At 45.2% G+C, this 20,905-nt stretch overlaps 2 protein-coding genes across 3 annotated transcripts in view; both read left to right on the top strand.

Moving 5' to 3' along the window:
• Positions 1 to 565: 565 nt before the first annotated feature.
• On the top strand, positions 566 to 11,951 carry vta1 (vesicle (multivesicular body) trafficking 1). Its single transcript, XM_061811945.1, has 8 exons — positions 566 to 887; positions 2,380 to 2,474; positions 5,618 to 5,745; positions 7,518 to 7,593; positions 8,778 to 8,895; positions 10,656 to 10,871; positions 10,954 to 11,028; positions 11,270 to 11,951. The coding sequence occupies exons 1-8, from the start codon at positions 797 to 799 to the stop codon at positions 11,413 to 11,415; spliced, it is 945 nt and encodes a 314-aa protein (XP_061667929.1). The 5' UTR covers positions 566 to 796; the 3' UTR covers positions 11,416 to 11,951.
• A 2,706-nt stretch (positions 11,952 to 14,657) lies between these two features.
• The window catches only part of adgrg6 (adhesion G protein-coupled receptor G6), a 35,824-nt gene continuing 29,576 nt past the window's right edge, over positions 14,658 to 20,905 (top strand). Inside the window, exons 1-3 of one of the 2 annotated variants that reach the window (XM_061811944.1) lie at positions 14,658 to 15,088; positions 15,751 to 15,824; positions 20,155 to 20,502. In XM_061811944.1, the coding sequence (XP_061667928.1) occupies positions 15,087 to 15,088; positions 15,751 to 15,824; positions 20,155 to 20,502 (424 nt within the window). In that variant the 5' untranslated portion in view covers positions 14,658 to 15,086. The remainder of the gene's footprint in view (positions 15,089 to 15,750; positions 15,825 to 20,154; positions 20,503 to 20,905) is intronic. The other variant, XM_061811943.1, reaches the window with a different exon arrangement.

Below are 20,905 nucleotides of genomic sequence, written 5' to 3'. Positions count from 1 at the left end.
ACATCCCAAAAACATGCAACATTAATTGGACAATCTAAGTTGCCCCTAGGTGTGATTGCAAGTGCGGCTGTTTGTCTCGATGTGCCCTGCGATTAGGTGGCAACCACTTCAGGGTGTACCCCGCCTCTTGCCCGTTGACAGCTGGGATAGACTCCAGCACTCTCCACGACCCTCATGAGAATAAGCGGCAAAGAAAATGGATGGATGGACAATAATAATAATAATAATAATAATAATAATGGGGAGCACGGTGGATCAGCTGGAAAGCGTTGGCCTCACAGTTCTGAGGTCCCGGGTTCAATCTTGGACCCGCCTCTGTGGAGTTTGCATGTTCTCCCCGTGCCTGCGTGGGTTTCCTCCGGGCATTCTGGTTTCCTCTCACATCCCCAAAACAGGCAAGAATAATTGCACACTCTAAATTGCCCCTAGGTTTGATTATGAGCCCGGCTGTTTGTCTCCATGTCCCCTGCGATTGGCTGGCAAACAGTTTAGGGTGCACCCCGCCTCCTGCCCGTTGACAGCTGGGATGGGTTCCAGCATTCCCGCGAACTCCTGAGGATAAGCGGCTGAGACAATGGATGGATTAAAAAAATAATAATAGTAATACTACTACTACTACTACTACTACTACTAATAATAAGAAGAAGAAGAAGACGACGAATATATGACGTCAGGTCGCTTCTTATTGGACAAACACGCGGAAGTGAAGCTATCATTTGTGTTCCGGTAAACGACAACCACAAGACAAACAGGCTCAACAAGTCGGGCAGTTCGTCGTGTGTTTTGAGCTGACGCCATGGCGGCACCAGCCCAGCTCAAAGCCGTCCAGCACCACCTGCGCACTGCGCAGGAGCACGACAAGAGGGACCCTGTGGTGGCTTACTACTGTGAGTACAAGGCGGCTAACGCTATCTTAGCATAACCGCTAACATTTCCCGAACCTTCACAGCGCTGATCGCTTCAATTCGCTAACTTGATCATGTTAGCGTCTGACATTGAAGGCTTCATTGATGGAATTTCAAGTCTAACAGGCGTAGCCCCAGGAGAGGAATTTGTCGAGGAATAGTTTGATAAAAGCAATCTATGAGGTTGTTTATGCTTGACTAGTTTCCGCTCAGTCGTCATATGAGACACCTGAGCAAACCTGATAGACGACCGTCGTTACGCTGATGACGTCAGCTTCGAGGAATGTGAAATATCGTTAAGTCGTCTTTGCTCATTTTATAAACCTTCGACTCGCTCTACTTTAGTCATTGGGACCTCAAGGTATCTATCCACTCATTTTCTTAACTGCCTATCCTCACGAGGGTCACGGGGAGTGCTGGAGCCTATCCCAGCTGTCAACGGGCAGGAGGCGGGATACACCCAGATCTGGTCGCCAACCACTTGGAGGGCACATTGAGACAGACCACAGTCGCACCGACGGGGCAATTTAGTGTCCGATGAATGCATGTTTTTGGGATGTGGGAGGAAAGACCAGTGCACGGGGAAAAAACCCCACAGAGCCACGGGGAGAACGTGGAAACTCCACACAGGCGGGGCCAGGATTGAACCCGGTTACTCAGAACTGTGAGGCCAACGCTTTACAGCCGTGCCACCAGGTACAACTTGATAGTTTCAAGTAGCGATAGCGAGATTAAGCTACTTGATGCACTTTACACTTTAGTCGATTGGTCCGAGAATTGTTTTCTCGTGCACACAAAACCACCTGCTGAGCCTAAATAGCATCACAGACGTGTATCAACCACATCCTGTGATGCGTTTGAATTTTCCCATCTGGTTTGGCTCTTGTCACTGACTGGGTATTACAAAACAATGTTTGAACAAATAATTTGTTGACATAAAGTACGAAACAAAAAAAAAAACAACAACATTTTTCTACAACATTTCCGCAATTGTTGTATCATGTATGTTTATGTGGAGTTTTAAGCAGACACAGGACTGTGTCACTGCTTGTGGAAGAAGGGACTGTATCTGCTTGTGTAGCCATGACAATGATCAAAGTCATGACGTGTGTCAACTCAATGTGACACCAAGCATCACTCACCACGCCGGGTCTCAAATACACCAAAAAAATGTGAGGATTTTGAGTCTCAAGTGGACCACAATAATACATTCACCCCACATGCACGTCATTGTTTAATAATGCGAAATCAATTAAGCGACGGGATAATTTCTGTATTACTAAATTTAATAATATTTTATTGTTGGAGCCTAATGATGAATGAGAATTTAGTGGCGCCTTGTGATATGACTTAGATTTGTTCGAGCGACTGCTCATTTTTGCCACGCTATTGTTTCAGTATCGATGAGTGTTGAAATGACACATTTGTTTTTATTCTCCCACTTGGTGTGTCGCCTCTTATTGGCTGTCGGCAGGCCGCCTGTACGCCATGCAGACTGGAATGAAGTTGGACAGCAAAACTCCGGAGTGCCGCAAGTTCCTGGTCATGCTCATGGACCAGCTTGAGTCGGTCAGTCTCTCTTCACGTCACGCCATTTCTAATAAAAGTCACGTCACCCGCGCATGTTTTATAACGTGTCGCACCAAATCAGGGTCACAAAGCTTCATTTCGCATAGAAGTCAGACCTTCTATTGTGTATTTTGCAAAATTAAAAAAAGCAGACTCTTTTGGAAACAAGTGAGAAAATGCATGCAGATAATTCCTTTTGCGTTTTCCTGTGTAAAAGTTGGTCAGCTGCTTTGTTTGATTCCACAGCACTTCGACATGATTGATCTTGTTGACACGATTGATCTGACATGTTTGAAAAGGATCTCAATCTGTGACCAATATGACTAGCGAAGAGCGAGAGGAAAAAGTGACACAGAAAGTTTTTATGGACTCCTTTGGACAGGAAGGGGGCGGAGCCCAGTGGGGGTCCACTCCAACACAAGTCCAGGCACTTGTGGAAAGAGGAAAAACTCAAGTTGAAGTATAAATAGTGATTCCACTTTTGTAGTAAAGTAAAAAAAAAAAAAAAAAAGACTGAAATCTACTGACGTAAAAATTAATTTTGTAGAATAACAACATATTTAACCATGGCAATGTCCCGCCGGCGGAGGGAGGTGTCGTCATTGGTTGATGACACATTACAATTTGCCAATCAAATGCTTACAAATACCAGAAAGACAAATTCACGTGATCAAACCGATCGCTTTCCTTGACACACACGTGGACAGCTGATGGTCATTATTGTCACACACTCAGGAAATATTTCCCAGCAGGACACAAACATCCGCTGCTTTCATGTGTGTCCTCCAGCCTTGTGTGCGCGCCCGCTGATTGTGTTGACATCACAGGCGGTTGCATGTTGACGCGAGCATCGGAAGTGTGAACGTGCAGTTAATTAGCACTGTGGGCATGTGTGTTTTGTAAGGAGCTTGTGTGGGTCTGGCGCTGATCTCCGTGGAGGTCGTTATTGTTTCGTGTGCCCAATGAGAGGAAAATGTTGCGCTGTCACATGTTGGGAAACATGAAGTTACGTCATGTTAGCTGCAACGGTTGCTATCGCTTCCGTCATCAGTCAGTATGCTTACCACGCAAAAGCGAGGGACAACGTAGTCCTACCAGGTGTGGCCAAAAATCTCAGCACGCACCAAAAACTTCACCCGAAGGGTATCCTTTGGTCTAATGAGAGTTTGGTAGCTTATTGTTAATATTGAGTGCAAAATGCCATCGATGGACTCATGGAAATTTGCACGGGTTTTAGGCCTCTTTAACCTTGCTTGGCTGGCCCGCCCCCCATTGAGTCACGTGACCGACGCATTGTTCCTCGCGACCCGATACGTCACTAAAGTATGAAGTAAAAAAACGGCGACTGAAAATGGCCCAAAAATGCAGAAGGCCAATACCAGCCGTAGCAACACCTCTGACCTGGAGAAGAACTGCAATACATTTTCAAAACAGCGGGCGTGGGTTGCACTGGAGTATAAAGGCCAACTGCACGCGAGATAGCAGCAGTGACGTCAGCGTGATCACCGCCCACGCGAGTATAAAGAAGCAATTATTCTGAAACTTCAAACAACTGCTACTTCACCATACACAAAGCAGCAACACATACAGCGATACAACAATCCTCACAGGGGTATATTGTCTGCGACTTGGGAACAACAATACGAGACCTTTTCTTTCTTGTCATCTGTTGATTCTGCAGCATGCATATCCATTATTGCTCAATGCGTGGCTGTCAGGCCCAACGTGGTATTACACTTGATATAGTGGGAACATTACAGTGATTCTTCAAGTTTGGCAAGGATTAGTTTCTGGCCCACTGTCGTGCTAATGAATTCTGCCCTTTAAAAAAAAATAAAAACAATGTATAAGCTGTATGAATTCTCCCCAGTCTTCTTTCCCACTCTCATATTCCTCTTTTAGCATGCATTTATAATCTTTTATGATACAATATCATCAATTGGTTTTGCTCCAGGTAAGGTATTTTGATGGAATTGATGTATTTTTTTTCAACACGTTAGCATTAGTAAATTCACAGTCTGCAGCAGACGAGAATATCTGAGCACACTGAGTCTTACGAGGGGCAAAAAAGGTATTTAGTCAGCCGCCAATTGTGCAAGACGAGGCCTATAATTTTCATCATCGATGTACCTCAGCTATGAGAGACAAAAAGAGAAAAAAAAAATCGAGAAAAATCACTGTGAGTTTTAAACAACTTATGACCAAATTATAGTGGAAAATAAGGATTTGGTTGCCTACAAATAAGCAAGACTGTATGAATGGCACCTGTTTGAACTTATCAGTATAAAAGACCTGTCCACAACCTCAAACAGTCACACTCCAATAGGGCCAACACCACAGAGCTGTCAAAGGACTTTAGAAACAAAATGTTGACCTGCAAATAAGCTGGGAAGGCTGAATCTGCAATCGGTCAACAGCTCAATGTAAATCACTCAACTGTAATCAACTGTGGGAGCAAATCTTAGAAAACGGAAGAGGTACAAGACCACTGATAATCTGCCTCAGTCTGGGACTCCACGCAAGATCTCACCCGTCTTGCACATGGCGGCTCAGCAACTCAACTCACAATCATTTGTCTAGTCTTGTTCATTCAGTATTAAGTGCGATAGCGACACTTTATTGCATGACTCCACCTTCGGCCACAGGATGGCAAGGGAACCTGATTAAAATCAACCATTTGAAAGCGTACGCGCCTTTGGTTGTACAGAGCAGTACAAGAGCAGAGAGCATTAATAAGAAATCTTTGAATATGAGAAGGAAGAATGTTAGATGATGAAATGATTTGCATCGCCCATTTAAACTACTGCTGGTCTTTAATCTTTTAAAGCTTAACAGGGTGAAACCTGATATGCTTCCTCCTTTGTTCCTCTTTCCACACGCACACACACCAGTGAGAGAACAGTGGTTCTATTCAGGCCCGTTGTGGTTCACCTGCTTCAGGTCACCAGAAAGTTTGCTGAAGAGGAAACTTGAGGCGTGAGGACGTTACATGTTAAACACATGCCTTGTCGCTGACTGGAAACAGGAATCCAGCATGATTGTAAAATGTCACTCTAATCATTAGCCTAGTTCGTGTGTGTGTGTGCGTGTGCGCGTGCGCGCGCGCGCGACTGCCTCCTATTCATCGCCATATTCTGTTGCAGATGAAGATGGAGTTGAAGGACAATGATTCCATCACTCAGGAGGTGGTCGGCAATGCCCATATAGAAAACTACGCTCTAAAAATGTTTCTCTACGCTGACAATGAGGACCGAGCGGGACGGTTCCACAAGTAGGTTTGATTTTGGATCCAAAGTCATTTGAGGAATGAACACCTGCTTCCACATCACATTCCAAACATTTTTACACCGCCGGCCTGAAAATCAAAGCAGGGAAAATAGTCTGTTCTGTTGAGTACTACTCCAAGTCTTTTGAGCAAGGCAACAAGGCCTTGACAAAAGAGGTGAAAAGTCAAGTTTAGCTGCCTTCCCTTCCCACCCACTTTGAAAGAGGTCAGGTGAGTGAAATTGCTTGGAACGGCGACAGAATGCCGCTTGGTTATTTAATTTCAACAGGCAAGTTAGCTCCATTTAAAAACATGTTTGAAATTTGAATGTCAACCCCATCATTGATAGACAGGCCAAAACTTTTACGGTAGTCCCTCGCTATATCGCCGCTCACCTTTTGTGGCCTCGCTACGTATCAGAGATTTTATTATTATTATTTTTTTTACATTGCAATTCTGCATGCCATTTTTTTTTTTTTTTTTTACAGCACACAAACCTGCATTGAAATCTCTGTCCTGATTGGAGCAATTTTTGCACCAATTTGAATCCCGTCTCCTGTACAGAACCGAATGGGTTTGGGTTGCTAAATTTAAATTTGTGATTGCAGCAATTATGCAAGGGTTAGGGTTTATCAACAATGTTGTCAAAACTTGCTGCACCACCAAAGGTTCATTTATTTGCCAAATTCCTAGTGGAATCATTTTCACTGTGAATAGCCGGTTTGAGCACGCGTGGGGGAACAGGGAATGAAAGTCACCGGGAGTCGGGGAGGGGACAATGGGAGTGCGGTTTCTGTTCAATTTTGGCGGGTTTGTGAGAGAGTGTAATAAATATGTGGAAATGGGAGGGTGTGCACCCCCCCAATGCTCACTTGGGATTGGGAGGCAGCAGGAACCAAAATACATTCGTGTGTCCGCCTGTAGTTTATTATTCCAAGCCTGAAGCTGGATAAGATTTAGTACACCACTGTTATCAACAGTTGCTATTATAGGCAACAGGTGAAGCTCTCTATTTTCTTCCCGATCTATGTTCAACCCTCACTTGTGGTCATTAGCTGTGGGTCGTGACCCAAAGTATAAGATCCCCCGGTACAAGTTGCCGAAGTGAGATTCTTCCACAGGGTATTTGGGTTCTCCCTTAGAGAGAGAGAGAGAGTGAGAACCTCGGTCACCCGGAAGGGTTTCAGTGTAGAACCGTCATTCCTCCGCATCAACGGGACCCAAATGAGGAGGCCCTGGAATCTGATTAGGGTCCCTTTTGGATGCCCCCCAGATGAGGTGTTCCGGGGACATCCCACCAGGGTTAGGGTTAGGCCCCTTGGACCTTCCAGGACACGCTTGAATCTCCCATGATCATGTTTGTTTCATTTAGGACCAGAGGTGGGAGTGTTGTATAGTAGTTATGTCGTCACTAAAAAAGACTTTTGAAAAATACTTTCTGGATCCAAAACATGACATCGAAAAGGACGTTTGCTTTGATTTATGATTGACATAAGTCCAAAAAATTTGGGATGGCGCTTTGGGTTAAATTTTCAAGGTGTCCCTCAACGCACACTCATCTTAAATTTGCCTCCTGTTGACTTTTCCATGTCCAACTGTTCAAACTTTGAAAGTGTTTAGCTGAGCGGCCAAATGACGAGCACACAGAGCAAATGTGGCTAAACTGTTTCAATAGCAATTACCATTGAAGCAGGAGATTGATTGATTGATTGGTTGGTTTGTTTCTTGTGAATTGTGAGCAAGTTAGTTGGGATGTCATCAAATGCTCCTGTGCACAGGAACATGATCAAGTCCTTCTACACATCCAGCCTGCTTCTGGACGTCCTCTCAGTCTTTGGAGAGCTTTCCGATGAGGTGAGCGGTTCCATGCTACTTGTGTATACGCCTGATATAACAAAGATTACTGTTCATTGTTCATAGCGCAAGAGTACTTGTGTGTGTGTGTGTGTGTGTGTGTGTGTGCGTGTGTGTGCGTACGTGTGTATGTGTCTGTGCGCATATGCGGGCACGCGATAAGTCACTTTTGCTCTTTTCTCGTGGCGTCGTGCAGGAAAAGGTTTGCGTTGTTTTAGCGATTGTTTCCACAAGTCCAGACTCTTAATACAGCAAATGTACACAACACACCTGAACACCACCGAGCCGTCATTGTTCTTAGGGCTCAGGACTGAAAAAACATCCACTGCTTCTTGTCTTCCTGCAGTACTACCACTACATTATCTGGAACCACCACACACATACGTGACCTTCTTACCCGCCATTATCCTCGCAACACAACTGACACTATTCCAAACTTTGCGTTTGTGCACGTACTACTTATATCGTGGGACCTTGATAAAATAGACCCCGATATTAATTGGGATCAGATAAAACACATAAAATGCCGTTGGCAGTCTATTAGTTCTAGAATTGGCTTCTGGTGTATTCTGGTGCAATGCTAACTAAATTGATCCAATTCCAAAAGACTTGCTGCCTGTCCCCATGTAGTGGCCATGTTGAATGTGAAACATTGATGTGACAGCCATGTTGAAATGTGGCACATTGACGTGGTGGGAATGTAATGGCAGTTATTACTATTGCCTATTGTACATGTGCAGTGTGCAGATAGAGAGGGTGCGGCACAGCTGCAGTGTTAACCTTGAATAGTACAAAAACCTGCCACATGCTGATATTGGTGCAGTTATAGATTTTGTCAAGCCGTTTGCCTTTGGCAACAGATTTGGGACGAGGAAGCACACTAATTCCCCACATTTTATGAAGTGACTCACCCATATTGAATACCGTACACTGACAATGTCACCATGGCCAAACAAATGGTCGAGGTAATTTTGGATGAAATGTGAAACTCAAACATTTTCTTTTTTTTTCATTTATTTACAATAACTTTATACTGTATTTGCCAATCAGTTGGGAATATTGGACGAACCCCTATTAATCCATTCTATCAAAGTTTCACTCTGTGTGTGTGAGTGAGAAAAGAACAACAAAAATGTATGTTAAAAGTATTTTTTTTCTTCTTTTGGTGGGGTTGTGATACACAGAACATCCAACACAGAAAGTATGCCCGCTGGAAGGCCTCGTACATTCACAACTGTCTGAAAAATGGCGAGACGCCTGAGGCCGGACCGATCGGCATGGACCTGGACCAGGAGGAAGCAGGTGGCGTATGCTGATATACACACACACACACACCACACACACACACAAACTGAAATGTGCAGTTGTTCATGTGATTATGAGTCAGTCTCATTTTCTTTTCAAGAACTTTTTTGCGATGTCATGTGTTCAATGGACCACTCGTATAAAAGTGTCCTTTCAAAATAAGCCAACACACAGCCATATACAAGTGGGTATAGCTGTTTATGGAAAATGTCCAGATTGGGTTCAAATACCCATTTTCCCTCTCTAGTGTTAGTCTGCAATGTCTGAGGTGTGGTTGTGGAGCATGTGAGTTCTATTGGGTCCTATCACTCTCAAAGTGGTCACTGGAAGTTCATAATGTCGTTGTGAGGATCTGAAAAAAGGAATTGAGATGGATGAATTAGTTTATAAGATTGCCAGCAGCCTGAAAGTTAGCTATATCACTATGGTCAAGATGAGGGAGTGTTTCCGCACGTCCACCAAAAAGGATAAGTAGACTTTCTCAGACTCAAATCCACACGTTGTCTTTGGAAAAGAGACATATGGGTGCTGGTTGAATGGGTATGGAATGGGGATTCCTGCCTGCCACGCTCAGACTGTAGGGCACATAAAGTATCTTCTAAAAATAACCCAAAGCAGTTTGCTAACGACAAGTGGGCTTAGCACATTGATGTACAGTGGTCTGAAGAGGCCTAGATAAACTTAGTGTCTGGTTTTACTTAGGACTATACTCACGTTTGTTGATAGCAGTTTCAACATTAATGGCTGTGTGTTAAGTTATTTGGCGGGGACCGTAATAGTACTAGTAGTGTACCGTTGTATCCAAGCACTGACGACATTTTAGCAACGTCATTTCTTCAATGTGGTCAACCACTCATTCAAGTAAAAACAGAATAAAATACTTCCACAAATATGAGCAGGGTTGTGCTAACCTTGGTGAGGTGTGTGCGTGTGTGTGCGTGCGTGTGTGTGTGTGCGTGCGCGTGTGTGTGCGCGTGTGTGTGCGCGTGTGCGTGCGCGTGCGTGTGCGCGCGTGCTGGAGGACAGAACCTCCAATTGGGCCAGCAGCAACATCTGGAAGCATTCACCTGAAGTCCTCATGGGACCACGCAGCAAACAAGTCACACATAACGACCGTCTGCATGCACGCCTACACAATAATTGAATGAAGCCAATATTTCCATGCCCATCATCTGCAGCCTTTCATATTTTCACTTATGTGCGTGTGTGCATTCTTAGACTCCGTTAGACTTTTCACTTATCTCTAAGGGTTGGGGTTACCCTGAACACATTTCTACATAAGAAACCAATTTCTTACCATTCAGCACTGTATTATTAGCATATTTCATTTCGTTATTTAAAGTCAATTTTGTTCCACTTTGAAATGCAGTTATATATACTGTCCAACTTGACAGTTTTATACATTACCCATATTCCAAGTCCTCATTCCAGCGTTACCTTGGCTTAAAGGCGTGGCCTAGTCTTTGATGTCAAGAGTTGGCGTCTGGTCATTGGCTGCTTAGTCGGCATGTGCGCGTCTGCACTTGAGCTCTGGCACACAGGGGCTCTTGTGTGTTCTCACTCTGTGTTTGGCCGTTTGTCTTGTTCAATAAACGGCTGACGCTTCATGCGGATCTCCTTACCCAACTGCCAGGGCTCAATCAGTTCAGTTTAATTATTATTACTTGATACCATCTTAAGATTGCTTTTTTTTTTTTTTGTCTCATCTGTCTGTTGCAACTCTCTTAAATGTTTTCTCTTTGTTCTCCTGTTCCAAGATGGAGATGAAGGTTTTTCAGGCCACCCCATTTCACAGGGCGGCTCCTTCCGGGGAGTGGGCGGGCCTTCCTCTCAGGACCCTGACTCAGGGGGCACTGGGGTGCCGGGCATCGGCTTCACAGAGGGCGCCGAGTCGGTAACTTTGGGTCCCCCCTCCAACTTGGTCAACGTCCACATCCCTCCCGGAGCGCATGCCCCCGCCAACACGCCTGCAGGTAGCTGCACTCGTTTTCACCATAGCCTAGAAGCACGATCACCCGGGGCTCAGATCGTCACCTATGACGTGTGACCCGACAGATGCCGTCAAGCCGGTGCCGATGCCGAGGACCGCCAATGCCGTCGACCCTGCCCTCCTGCACAGCCAGCAGCAAGGTCAGCACACTCACAGTCGAAATAAGTCAAAACTTTTGGACTGTGAGCCGTGGCCGCAAGATGGCTGCGAAGCACCTTAATCACGCTTAAATCCTAAAAAACACACTGTGTTGCATACCCGTGAAACGTGAAGAGCGTGAGCTTGATCACATTTTCGTCTTTTTGCTATTAATGAGCATGTGGTGGACTTTGACCTGACATCAAATTTATTTCCAATTTGATATATTGGAATCACTCGCAGGAGATGTCCACTTGTCTGCCGAAGACTTTACCAAGGCCCAAAAGTACTGCAAGTACGCTGGTAGCGCCCTGCAGTACGAGGACGTTTCCACAGCTGTCAGCAACCTCCAGAAGGCCCTCAAACTGCTCACCACTGGACAAGAATGAGGCCATTGTCGTCTTAACTCTAACCGCCGGCGAAGTCTATCTGCACCATCTCGTCAGCTCAAACCATGCATGCACACACACACACACACACACACACACACACACACACACACACCGGCTGGCAGCCAGGAGCTCTGATGGAGACTAAGGCCCAACAATGCCCGCCTATGTGCGTCTTTACTTGATTATGAAACGAGGCGACGACATTCCCTGAAAGCGTGAACGTGATAGCAACACACCACATGGAGCTTCTTGTTCGCAGTGTATAGCGTGCCGTCTCGCCGTTTCATTTTCTTGCACTTGATCCTATATAAAGGCGCTCGATCCAATGTTTTTGTGTTGTGTACATGCACGGCATGCAACACAAAATAGTTGTGTGCGTACACAACACTGCACACAAGAGTGGTGTTAGCAAGCACGCTAGCTGCATTTCTTGTACTTATTATGTGCTAACTACTTGCTAGTGTTGCTAGCAATCTGAGATTTTCATTGGGAAAATTCATGATGCTCCAAATAAATCCAATTGACTTTTTTTACATTTGTCAATTTGTTCTTCTAAAATCTTTTTCTACGTTGCTGTCGGAAAACAGAGTTGGGAAACATATTCTGTCTTTAATCTAACCCACAATGCATCTAGAAATAAGGAAACTATGCCACTAGAAAATCAAATACAGAAGATATCAAAGGTCTACCCCCTTATTCACATACGTGTTTTTTGTAATAAACTAATCAGGATTCCCTCAGAAGCGACGAGGGAGAAACCCAGTCCCGAATCCCAGTTTGCCGGGGGGCGCGGCCTTCCCTAAATTGGGTTGTTTGGAATGCAGTCCAAAGCGAGTGGTAATCTGTATTTTGCACGACACCAGTAGTCGACAAGTACCTTCAGGTAAAGTTGAAAACGAGAGTTCAACAGTGCGCCCTGCGACGTGCCGCGCTGGGGGCGGGGCTCCCTTCCGCCCCTGCGTCCCGGGGAAGGGACGACAGTGAGAATGGTGAAGGATGCTCGCACCCCGTGTTTGCTTGGGTGGCGTGCCAGGTTGAATCCCATGTGCGGACTGCGCAGCGCCCACCCCTTTTCGATGGTGTCACTCCCTGTTTAGACTCCTATAATGAAAGATTTGAATCGATTGAGGTTTCCACTGCCCGGAGGTGCGTTAGCTGGGCCCCGCCTGGAACCAGGCCTGGAGGCGGGGCTCAAAGGTGAGGTCCTGGCCTGTGGCCGTGGGCCTCAACTGGGCACAGCCTGAAAAGTTAACGCGGGTTCCCATACCAGTGGGCTTTCCACTTGTGGGAGGGGCCATAGGAGTTGAGCGCAGTGTGAGCTGGGCGGTGGCCGAAGGCAGGGATCTCGGCGATCTAATCCCTGGCTACAGAAGGTGGCTCTAGGGACGTGGAACATCACCTCTCTGGCAGGTAGAGAGACCAAACTGGTGTGTGAGGTCAAGAAGTTCCGATATAGTCAAAGATGCTCCTCCACACATCGCTGGGCTCTGGTTCCAATATTCGTGAGAGGGGTTGGACTCTCTCCTCCTCTGGAGTTGCCAGGGGATAGATGTGGCGAGCAGGTGTTGGTGTGATTTTCCCCCCCCCCCACCCTCCGGGGTAGCGCCTGGATTTTGGGGATGACCCCGATGGACGAGAGGGTAGCCTCCTTCCGCCTTCGGTTGGGGGAGACTGGTCCTTACTGTGTTTGTGCCTATCGAGTGGTGTTCTGCTATTGTCCATAATGAACACCATGTTTGAGCATAAGATTGTCCACACGTGCATTTGACACCCGGACACCCCAGGTCACAGTTCAATGACAGACTTTGTGATCAAGTCATCTGATTGGCGGCCGCATGTATTGGACACTCTGGTGGAGAGAGGGTTGTCAACTGATTACCACCTGGCAGTGACCTGGCTCTGAAAGTTGAGGAACAGGCCGGTCCATTTCAACTCTCACTTTCAACGTAAATTTGCTCATGTTCCGGACATCGAGTCCGAGTGGATGTTGCTCCTCGCCTCAGTTGCTGAGACGGCCGACCGAGCTGTGGCCGAAAGGTGATCAGTGCCTGTCGTGGTGGCAATCCCTGAACAGGGTGTTCAACCAAAGGTGAGGGATGCCATCAAGCTGAAAAACGAGGGAAGTCGAAAGGTGAAGCTCTATATTTACTGGTCGATCTACGTTCCTATCCTCGCCTGTGGTCCCGAGTTGTCGCCTGTAACCAAAAGCATGATACAGCCCAGATAGAAGCGGCCGAAAAGAGCTTCCTGCGCAAGCTATCCGGGGCTCTCCCTTCGAGAACGGTTGAGAAGCCCGGTAACTCTGGAGGATCTCTGAGTAGAGCCACTCCTCTGCATTGAGAAGAGCCAGGTGAGGTTGCTGGGGCATCTGATTCGAATGCTTCCCGGGATTACCCAGGATACACCGGAGAGACCGTCTCTCGGTTGCCCTGGGAACACCTCGGGATTCCCACGCAATAGTTGGATGAAGTGGTTGGGTAGAGGGAACTCTGGGGCGTCCCTGATAAAGCTCCTGCCCCCACGACCTGACCTGGGATAAGCAGTAGAAGATGGATGGTATGGACCTCTATAAATTAATGAACATTCAACTCAAATGAAGAAAGAATATTTTTGTGGGGGGAGTAAGCAAGTAAATATAAACTGATTATATATCGTTGCAAAAGTGTACACAACCTCGTTTGACAAGATGGGGCTGTGTTCAAAAACACTAATTACACTGAAACTCCGATAGGAATCAGCACATACCTGCTGTTTAACTAGAATTTCCTTTTGTGTCTGAAAGTTTTGTGCTATTTAAAATTGTTCACATTCTAGCTAAAAAAAAAAAAAACGATGGGGGGGGGGGAGCAAGATGGCCACCACGATTCTTTCTTTTCACTGCTGAATGGTGTTGTTGATGTTTTGGGATTGGAGTCAAAGTTCAGCCTTGCTTTCAATGGAACACAACAGGTTTTCCCACATGTGCCTGGGAAATGTCAAGATTTGCATTATTTTCTTTTACTTGTTTTTGTAAGATAGGGCTTCTTTTTTACCAGGCACAAAGTCAGCCGGATACTTTGCCACATGAACTCCACTGGCAGAACTTGCCAGAATATTCTGCAGCTCCTTCAATGTTGCTGTCAGGTCTTGAGCTTCCACTGCAGCCAGTTTTCTTCTCATTCTCAAATCCATTCTTGTGTGCTGTACTTTGTCTTTATTGTTTTGTGTATTATTCAAAGCCTCATTTTTTTTTTTTTTTTGTTCTCCTGAATTCTATCTTTGGACAATGCTGTGAAAATTCTCTATAGAGTGTTGCTTGTTCAAGGACAATTAGACAATCAGAATGTCAGGAAAAGCCTACGAGAACAGCAAAACTTGTTTTGGTTATAGTACGTGGTACTATGAATGGTTAGGGTTACAGTCTGAGGGGGCACGTTCCGCAAGTTGTTTTACACACTCGTAGGCGGGTGGTCCTGGCCAGTGAAAGAAACGCACCCAGCAGCCAGAGGCGCCTTGGTATCCCTCCCCCTGCTCGCCCCCCTCCCCGCTTTTCCCCATCTTCCCAGTTTGGCTCTCTCCGTGTGTGCGTGCGCGTTTTCAGGATTTGGGCTAAAGAGTCCGACGAAGTTTTGGAGGAGAAGAAGCAGGATACGTGTCGCTTTGGAGGTGAAATGTTGCAGCTCCACTAAATGTGAGTTTGATTTGTACTATTATGTGTGTTGTAAATGTTGACTTTCTAAACTTTCTGCGTTGTTACTATATCTTCTTGGCTAACCCTTCGTTGTTTTCATTCTGAGATCATAAAAATGACAAAAGTGGTGAAACAGCTTGAGTGCTATGTCCCAAAATAATCCAAAATTTAACAGGATGAAACAATGTTAATATTGTTGTTCAACTGGTTGTCAAGTTTTTTTTTTTTTTTTTTTTTTTTTTAAGATGACAAAATGTCAGAACAGCTCGAATGATCTTGTGAAACGTCTCAAAAAGACACCAGATTTTCTTTGTCAGGATGAAATGTTTGTTTACATTCAAATTTACATTTAATTGCATAATTTAATGAGCTCACTTCCTAAATCATTTTTGTCACATTTAACAATTTCCATTGCAGCCAAAATATTTTCTTGGGCTAATGTGGAATTAACAACAACTAAGTGGTGGCATCCAAACATGTCTTTCTGAGGAAGGGGTGGGGGGTGTGGGGCTGGTGTGTCGGGGACTTGACAAAGACTGCTCCTGTTTGAAGGCCTTGCCCTAATTCACTTTGTGAATATTATTCAAATGTGCAACTTGACATTATGCTAATGTCTCATGAATATTCTTGAAGCAAACCAGCAACGTAACTTTGCTTCTCAGGGTGGCGCGGTGCCCAGTTGGCGGGCCCAGGAGGCTCCTGGTCATCTTGATATGGGCGTGGCTTCATGGATACGGTAAGACAAAAGAGGGAGTAGTCGCTCACTGCCCAAGATTTTTGCATGCCAGACCAGAAACGTCACAAATCTGATGACACTTTACTCACTCATTAACTATAGAGTAATTATCCTGCCCACCTAAAACCAAAAGTACTTTGAGTTTCAAATAGGGTTATTTTATTACTTCATTTTTATGTAATGCCCGAGCGATATTTGTTGACTACCCACCACTGGTGTCTTTTTTTTTTTTTTTTTTTTTTTTAATGAAGCTGATCATGTTACAATAAACACATTTTTTTTTTCCAATCTTTGACTGTGTGTGCGTGCACTTACATGTAATATATTTTCCATACCCTTGCAGCAGTCTCCAGCCAAGTACACTCGTAAAGTTCGCAGCAATCCAAACCACAAGCACCCCTTCCCCCCATCCACACAACACACACAGTCAGTTTTGTGTGTCTGGGTTGCAAAGAACATAGGTTACATTCACGCACGCACACACACAATCAGTACTCACTCTCCTGGGGGAGTATGAAGCCCCTCCGCCTGCTGAAGAGTTACATGTAGCGTTTTTGTGACCACGCCTCTGATGACCTGGTGATATCATCCTGACCTGCACGTAAACATGCACGCATTAACGCAGACGCAATCATAAACGCTCGTGCGTTCCTTCTTCCAACTATCCGTTGGCCTTCCTTAATCCCACCCTGGTGGTGCCACTAAGCGCAGCACGCGCACATTTTGGACAATCAAGACTCTTGTCAATGTGACGACAAGTTCTGATCTGCTACAAATGCGGTCAAAGCATCCAGAAGCTCGCAACGTCAACATGAAGCACAGTGGCGCTTTCTCGTATGTGCGATATGTGCGGTCGTACAGGGCTGGCAGCATTTTAGTCTAGCGGTCTTTGGTCTACCTCTTTAGGTCTTGCCCTCCTTGCGTCCTAGACTTGCATCTTGCCTGCCGCTAGTGATGTCACCGACGAGAACTGTGGTACACAGAAAGTCGTGAAGAACGTTTGTGGTGCAGGATGCAAATCTGTTGTTAACAGGATCAATCCTAAAAAGGAGCTTAACCCAGCACATATGCACACACGAGCACATTAGCATTTAGACAGCTTGTAGCACAGAATACGCTTTGTTACAATTTGTTCCATGTTTTAATTGTTGTTGAAGGACTTCATTCGATTGAATACACGCACAGTTAATGTATTTTCCCATCACACATTTAAACTTTATGTCATCACACATATTTGGATGTGTGTGTCTACCTTCTGTCTGTCCGCAAGAAGCATTGTTTTTGTGTTCCAGTGCACGTGTGTTTGCATGTTTTAACAAGCATTGACTGAGGGCTCTAATTAAAGACGGCTTTTTCAGTTCACTAGTCTTCTACTTGTTCAGAATCACAGATCTGTATGCCTTTTTTGCTGCAAAGGTTTTGCTGTGGAACAAATGTGTTTGAGTTACGCTCTCTACTTATTTTTCACTTACTCTGATGTTTATTGAAAATGGTTTCTGACAGATAAAAGTTTTTAGGGGTCAGAAAGAGGAACAGAATGGACATGGGACCTAGCAGTAAGAGCCACAGCAGACTAGGCTAGAATCTAGCCTAACTAATATCAAGCTGCTGGTCAAATCAAGTTCTTGTTTGTGGATTTGAGGGGGTGACACACTTGGTGAGGACATGGAAAAATGGACCAATCAGGCAAGATGAGAGCAGAAAGACTAGGCCAGGACAGAATATGAAAAATGACCAAGGCGGTTCTACTAATGACGGCTGCAGTGGAATTCTTTTGTCTTCACGCCTGTAAGAACGTGTGAGTTACTAAATTAAGGTAATTGTGTTATTAGTGGGGTCGCATCCCAAACAATTAAAGCCTATGGCTTGTCCATGGAACTTATTGGTGATTGTGAACTGCTGTGTTGAGTTGCTGAGTCAGCACATTGGGGAGGAGTTTGGGGTAATGTTTGCTTCCTCTGTCCCCCAAGATGCCTTTTGCTTGTCTTCTCTTTGCATAGCCGCCCAACGCCAGAGGCAAATGATCATCATTTTTTTTTTTCAATATTCTTAACATTATGTATGTAATTTGAATTATTATTTGTGGTGGGTCGGGGGAGGGGGGGCTTGGAAGGGATTAGGAAATTTTCATGGGGAATGCGCTTCTACTTTACGTCACGCAATGACTTCTGGAATGGATTAATTTTGTAAGTAGAGGTACCACTGTATTACTGTACTGTAGACCAGGGGTGCCCAGACATTTTGACTCCAAGAGCCTCACGCAATCTATCGACGGGTTGGGGTCGGGGTGACGTGCGCATCGCCCCGACTGCCGTGGAGAAAGCAAAAGAGAGCCTGTAAACGGGAGGCCAGCTTGCTACAACGCGCCGTTATGGGCGTGCGATCGACGTATCTGCCACACCTGAATCAAATGATGAGATGAACGATAGGCTGACGGCTTTTTATTTTTATTTTTTGGCAAGTGGTCATGCAATTGATCGACCAAAACTGCCTCAGTCGGTCGCGAGAACCCCTGCTGTAGACTAACGCACGATTCGTCACTTTTTACTGCACCCTTTGCACAACTGACCCCTCCGTGCAGGGCACTTAACCACGCCTCCTGAAGTGACGTCACGCCACGTGCGCTGACGTAAGACAAACAGTAAAAATGGCAAATACAATACAATACATTCTGAACTGAGACAGACTCCATGCTTCTGATTTCATTCAATCATTCACACGTAGCAATGTTATGCTAGCGGAGAATGTCTCATTCATTGATAGGAGACGTGTATTAAAAATCAAATTTAGGTCATATCTTCGTGCAAACACAGTCTGGTTAAGCTTCGGCCGGGAGCCAGCAAGAAATCGATACGTTTGTGCAGTCCGATCATCGCTAAATATCGCTCAACAAAGAATAAGTCTGTCAATCGTTCACACGTAGCGGTGTTATGCTAGCGGAGAACGTCTCATTCATTTATACGAGATGTGTATTAAAAATCAAATTTAGGGCATATCTTCGTGCAAACACAGTCTGGTTAAGCTTTGGCCGCGAGCCAGCAAGAAATCAATACGTTTCTGCAGTCCGATCATCGCTCAATATCGCTCAACAAAGAATAAGTGTGTCAATCGTTCACACGTAGCGGTGTTATGCTAGCGGAGAACGTCTCATTCATTTATACGAGACGTGTATTAAAAATCAAATTTAGGGCATATCTTTGTGCAAACACAGTCTGGTTAAGCTTCGGCCGCGAGCCAGCAAGAAATCGATACGTTTGTGCAGTCCGATCATCGCTCAATATCGCTCAACAAAGAATAAGTGTGTCAATCGTTCACACGTAGCGGTGTTATGCTAGCGGAGAACGTCTCATTCATTTATACGAGACGTGTATTAAAAATCAAATTTAGGGCATATCTTCGTGCAAACACAGTCTGGTTAAGCTTCCGTCGCGAGCCAGCAAGAAATCGATACATTTGTGCAGTCCGATCATCGCTAAATATCGCTCAACAAAGAATAAGTGTGTCAATCGTTCACACGCAGCAGTGTTATGCTAGCGAAGAACGTCTCATTCATTTATACGAGTCGTGTATTGAAAATCAAATATAGGGCATACCTTGGTGCAAACATGTGTGTTCCGGTTGATATTAGATGGATTTAGTTGATGATGCGGTCTTCCACAAAGTTTGATCCATCGAAGGCATTTTTCGTACTGGGTCTTCGGTTTTGGAAAGGGTACGAATCGAACTCCACCAACTAGCCTTTCAGGATACCTGTCGTCACTATTACAAAGTCCGTGACTACACCTCTTAACCATATTTTTTGTTAAATAACCCAAATACGCGATAAAACGCTAACTAAACCTATACTGGACCATGCAATGTTGTCTGAGAAAATGGCGGGAGCAAAAACGGGCTTTGGTTTATGCCGATCTGTGGCCTCTGATTGGTCAGTGACGCAGATTGCGCAATATCCACGGAGGGGTCAGTTGTCATTGCACTGGTCTACACCGGGGAACCACAAACTGGTAAGGGCACGCTGTATTAACTTAACATAATCTGGGGCGTTGACGCACTCTATCTACTCTAAATCCTAAATCCTCTGCATCTTTGTACAACAGGGACTCTTATAAGAAATAGTTCCCAATTAATTGAATGTCTATCATTCTTTATTCTTGTTAGTTTGTTCTTTTTCTCCGTACTCAACACGAATGTTGTACCAGGGCAGCACCACTGCTGGAGATAAATTCCTTGTGTGCTGTTACATACTTGCCCATGAAAGCTGTCTAAAGGTGTTTTTGTCCTCAAACATGCACTGGTACAGTGTATCCCTTTTCCTCCTCCTATGTGACAGTTGTTGGGTGCGAGTGGTCCAAGTGCGGGTCCGTGTTGACCGAGTCCGAGGGCTGGCTGACGTCTCCGTGTTACCCGCGCAAGTACGGGAATTCCCAAATTTGCCAGTGGAGCCTGCGAGCGCCGCTGGGCTTCGTGGTACAGATTTCGGTTGAGGACTTTGAGCTGGAGGAGGCGCCGGGATGCATCTACGACCGTCTGACTGTCGCCACGGGCAATAGAGAGGTCAAGTTCTGCGGTCTGACGGCTGCCGGCCTGGTGCTCAACTCCAGCGAGAATGCAATGGACCTGGAATTCACTTCTGACTTCAGCGTTCAGAAACGAGGCTTCCGGATCAGCTTCAGACACGGTAGGTCAGAAGATTGGCACCTCTCTCCCGAGAGCCGTCTTGTCAGATCCTTACACACGTTTAGCAAGACAGCGTTGTCGCCCTGAACTAATGAGAACAAAATTGCATGCAAACTTCAATTTCTAATTATTATCTTCTTTGCTTTCAATTTTTTTCGTTTTCTTGGCTTACTTATTTGATTCCATGGTCATTTTCTTCATTTTCTATCTTGTTTCCTCATTTGTGTACTTATTTTCATTCCCATTTCTTCTGTCGTAATTTTTGCATCCTTGTGTGTTTTTTTTTTTTTTTTCTTCCTTGTCGACTTCCTTGATTCCTTTTTTCATTGCGTGGCGTTTCTTTCCTTGTTTCTCTTCTTCCTCTTTTATTTATCGTTTCCTTGTTTAACTTTGTTCTTGTTTAC

The sequence above is a fragment of the Syngnathoides biaculeatus genome, chromosome 23 (assembly GCF_019802595.1).
Source record: "Syngnathoides biaculeatus isolate LvHL_M chromosome 23, ASM1980259v1, whole genome shotgun sequence".
NCBI lineage: Eukaryota > Metazoa > Chordata > Actinopteri > Syngnathiformes > Syngnathidae > Syngnathoides > Syngnathoides biaculeatus.
The sequence above is the reverse complement of the archived record's forward strand: the minus strand, read 5'-3'. Positions and strand labels throughout refer to the sequence as shown.

Bases quoted from the DNA above. Each gene is read 5' to 3' on its own strand.
- vta1 (XM_061811945.1), top strand. From the start codon at position 797: ATGGCGGCACCAGCCCAGCTCAAAGCCGTCCAGCACCACCTGCGCACT. The intron at 888-2,379 runs GTGAGTACAAGG...GGCTGTCGGCAG, and splicing joins CCCTGTGGTGGCTTACTACT to GCCGCCTGTACGCCATGCAG. The intron at 11,029-11,269 runs GTCAGCACACTC...AATCACTCGCAG, and splicing joins CCTGCACAGCCAGCAGCAAG to GAGATGTCCACTTGTCTGCC.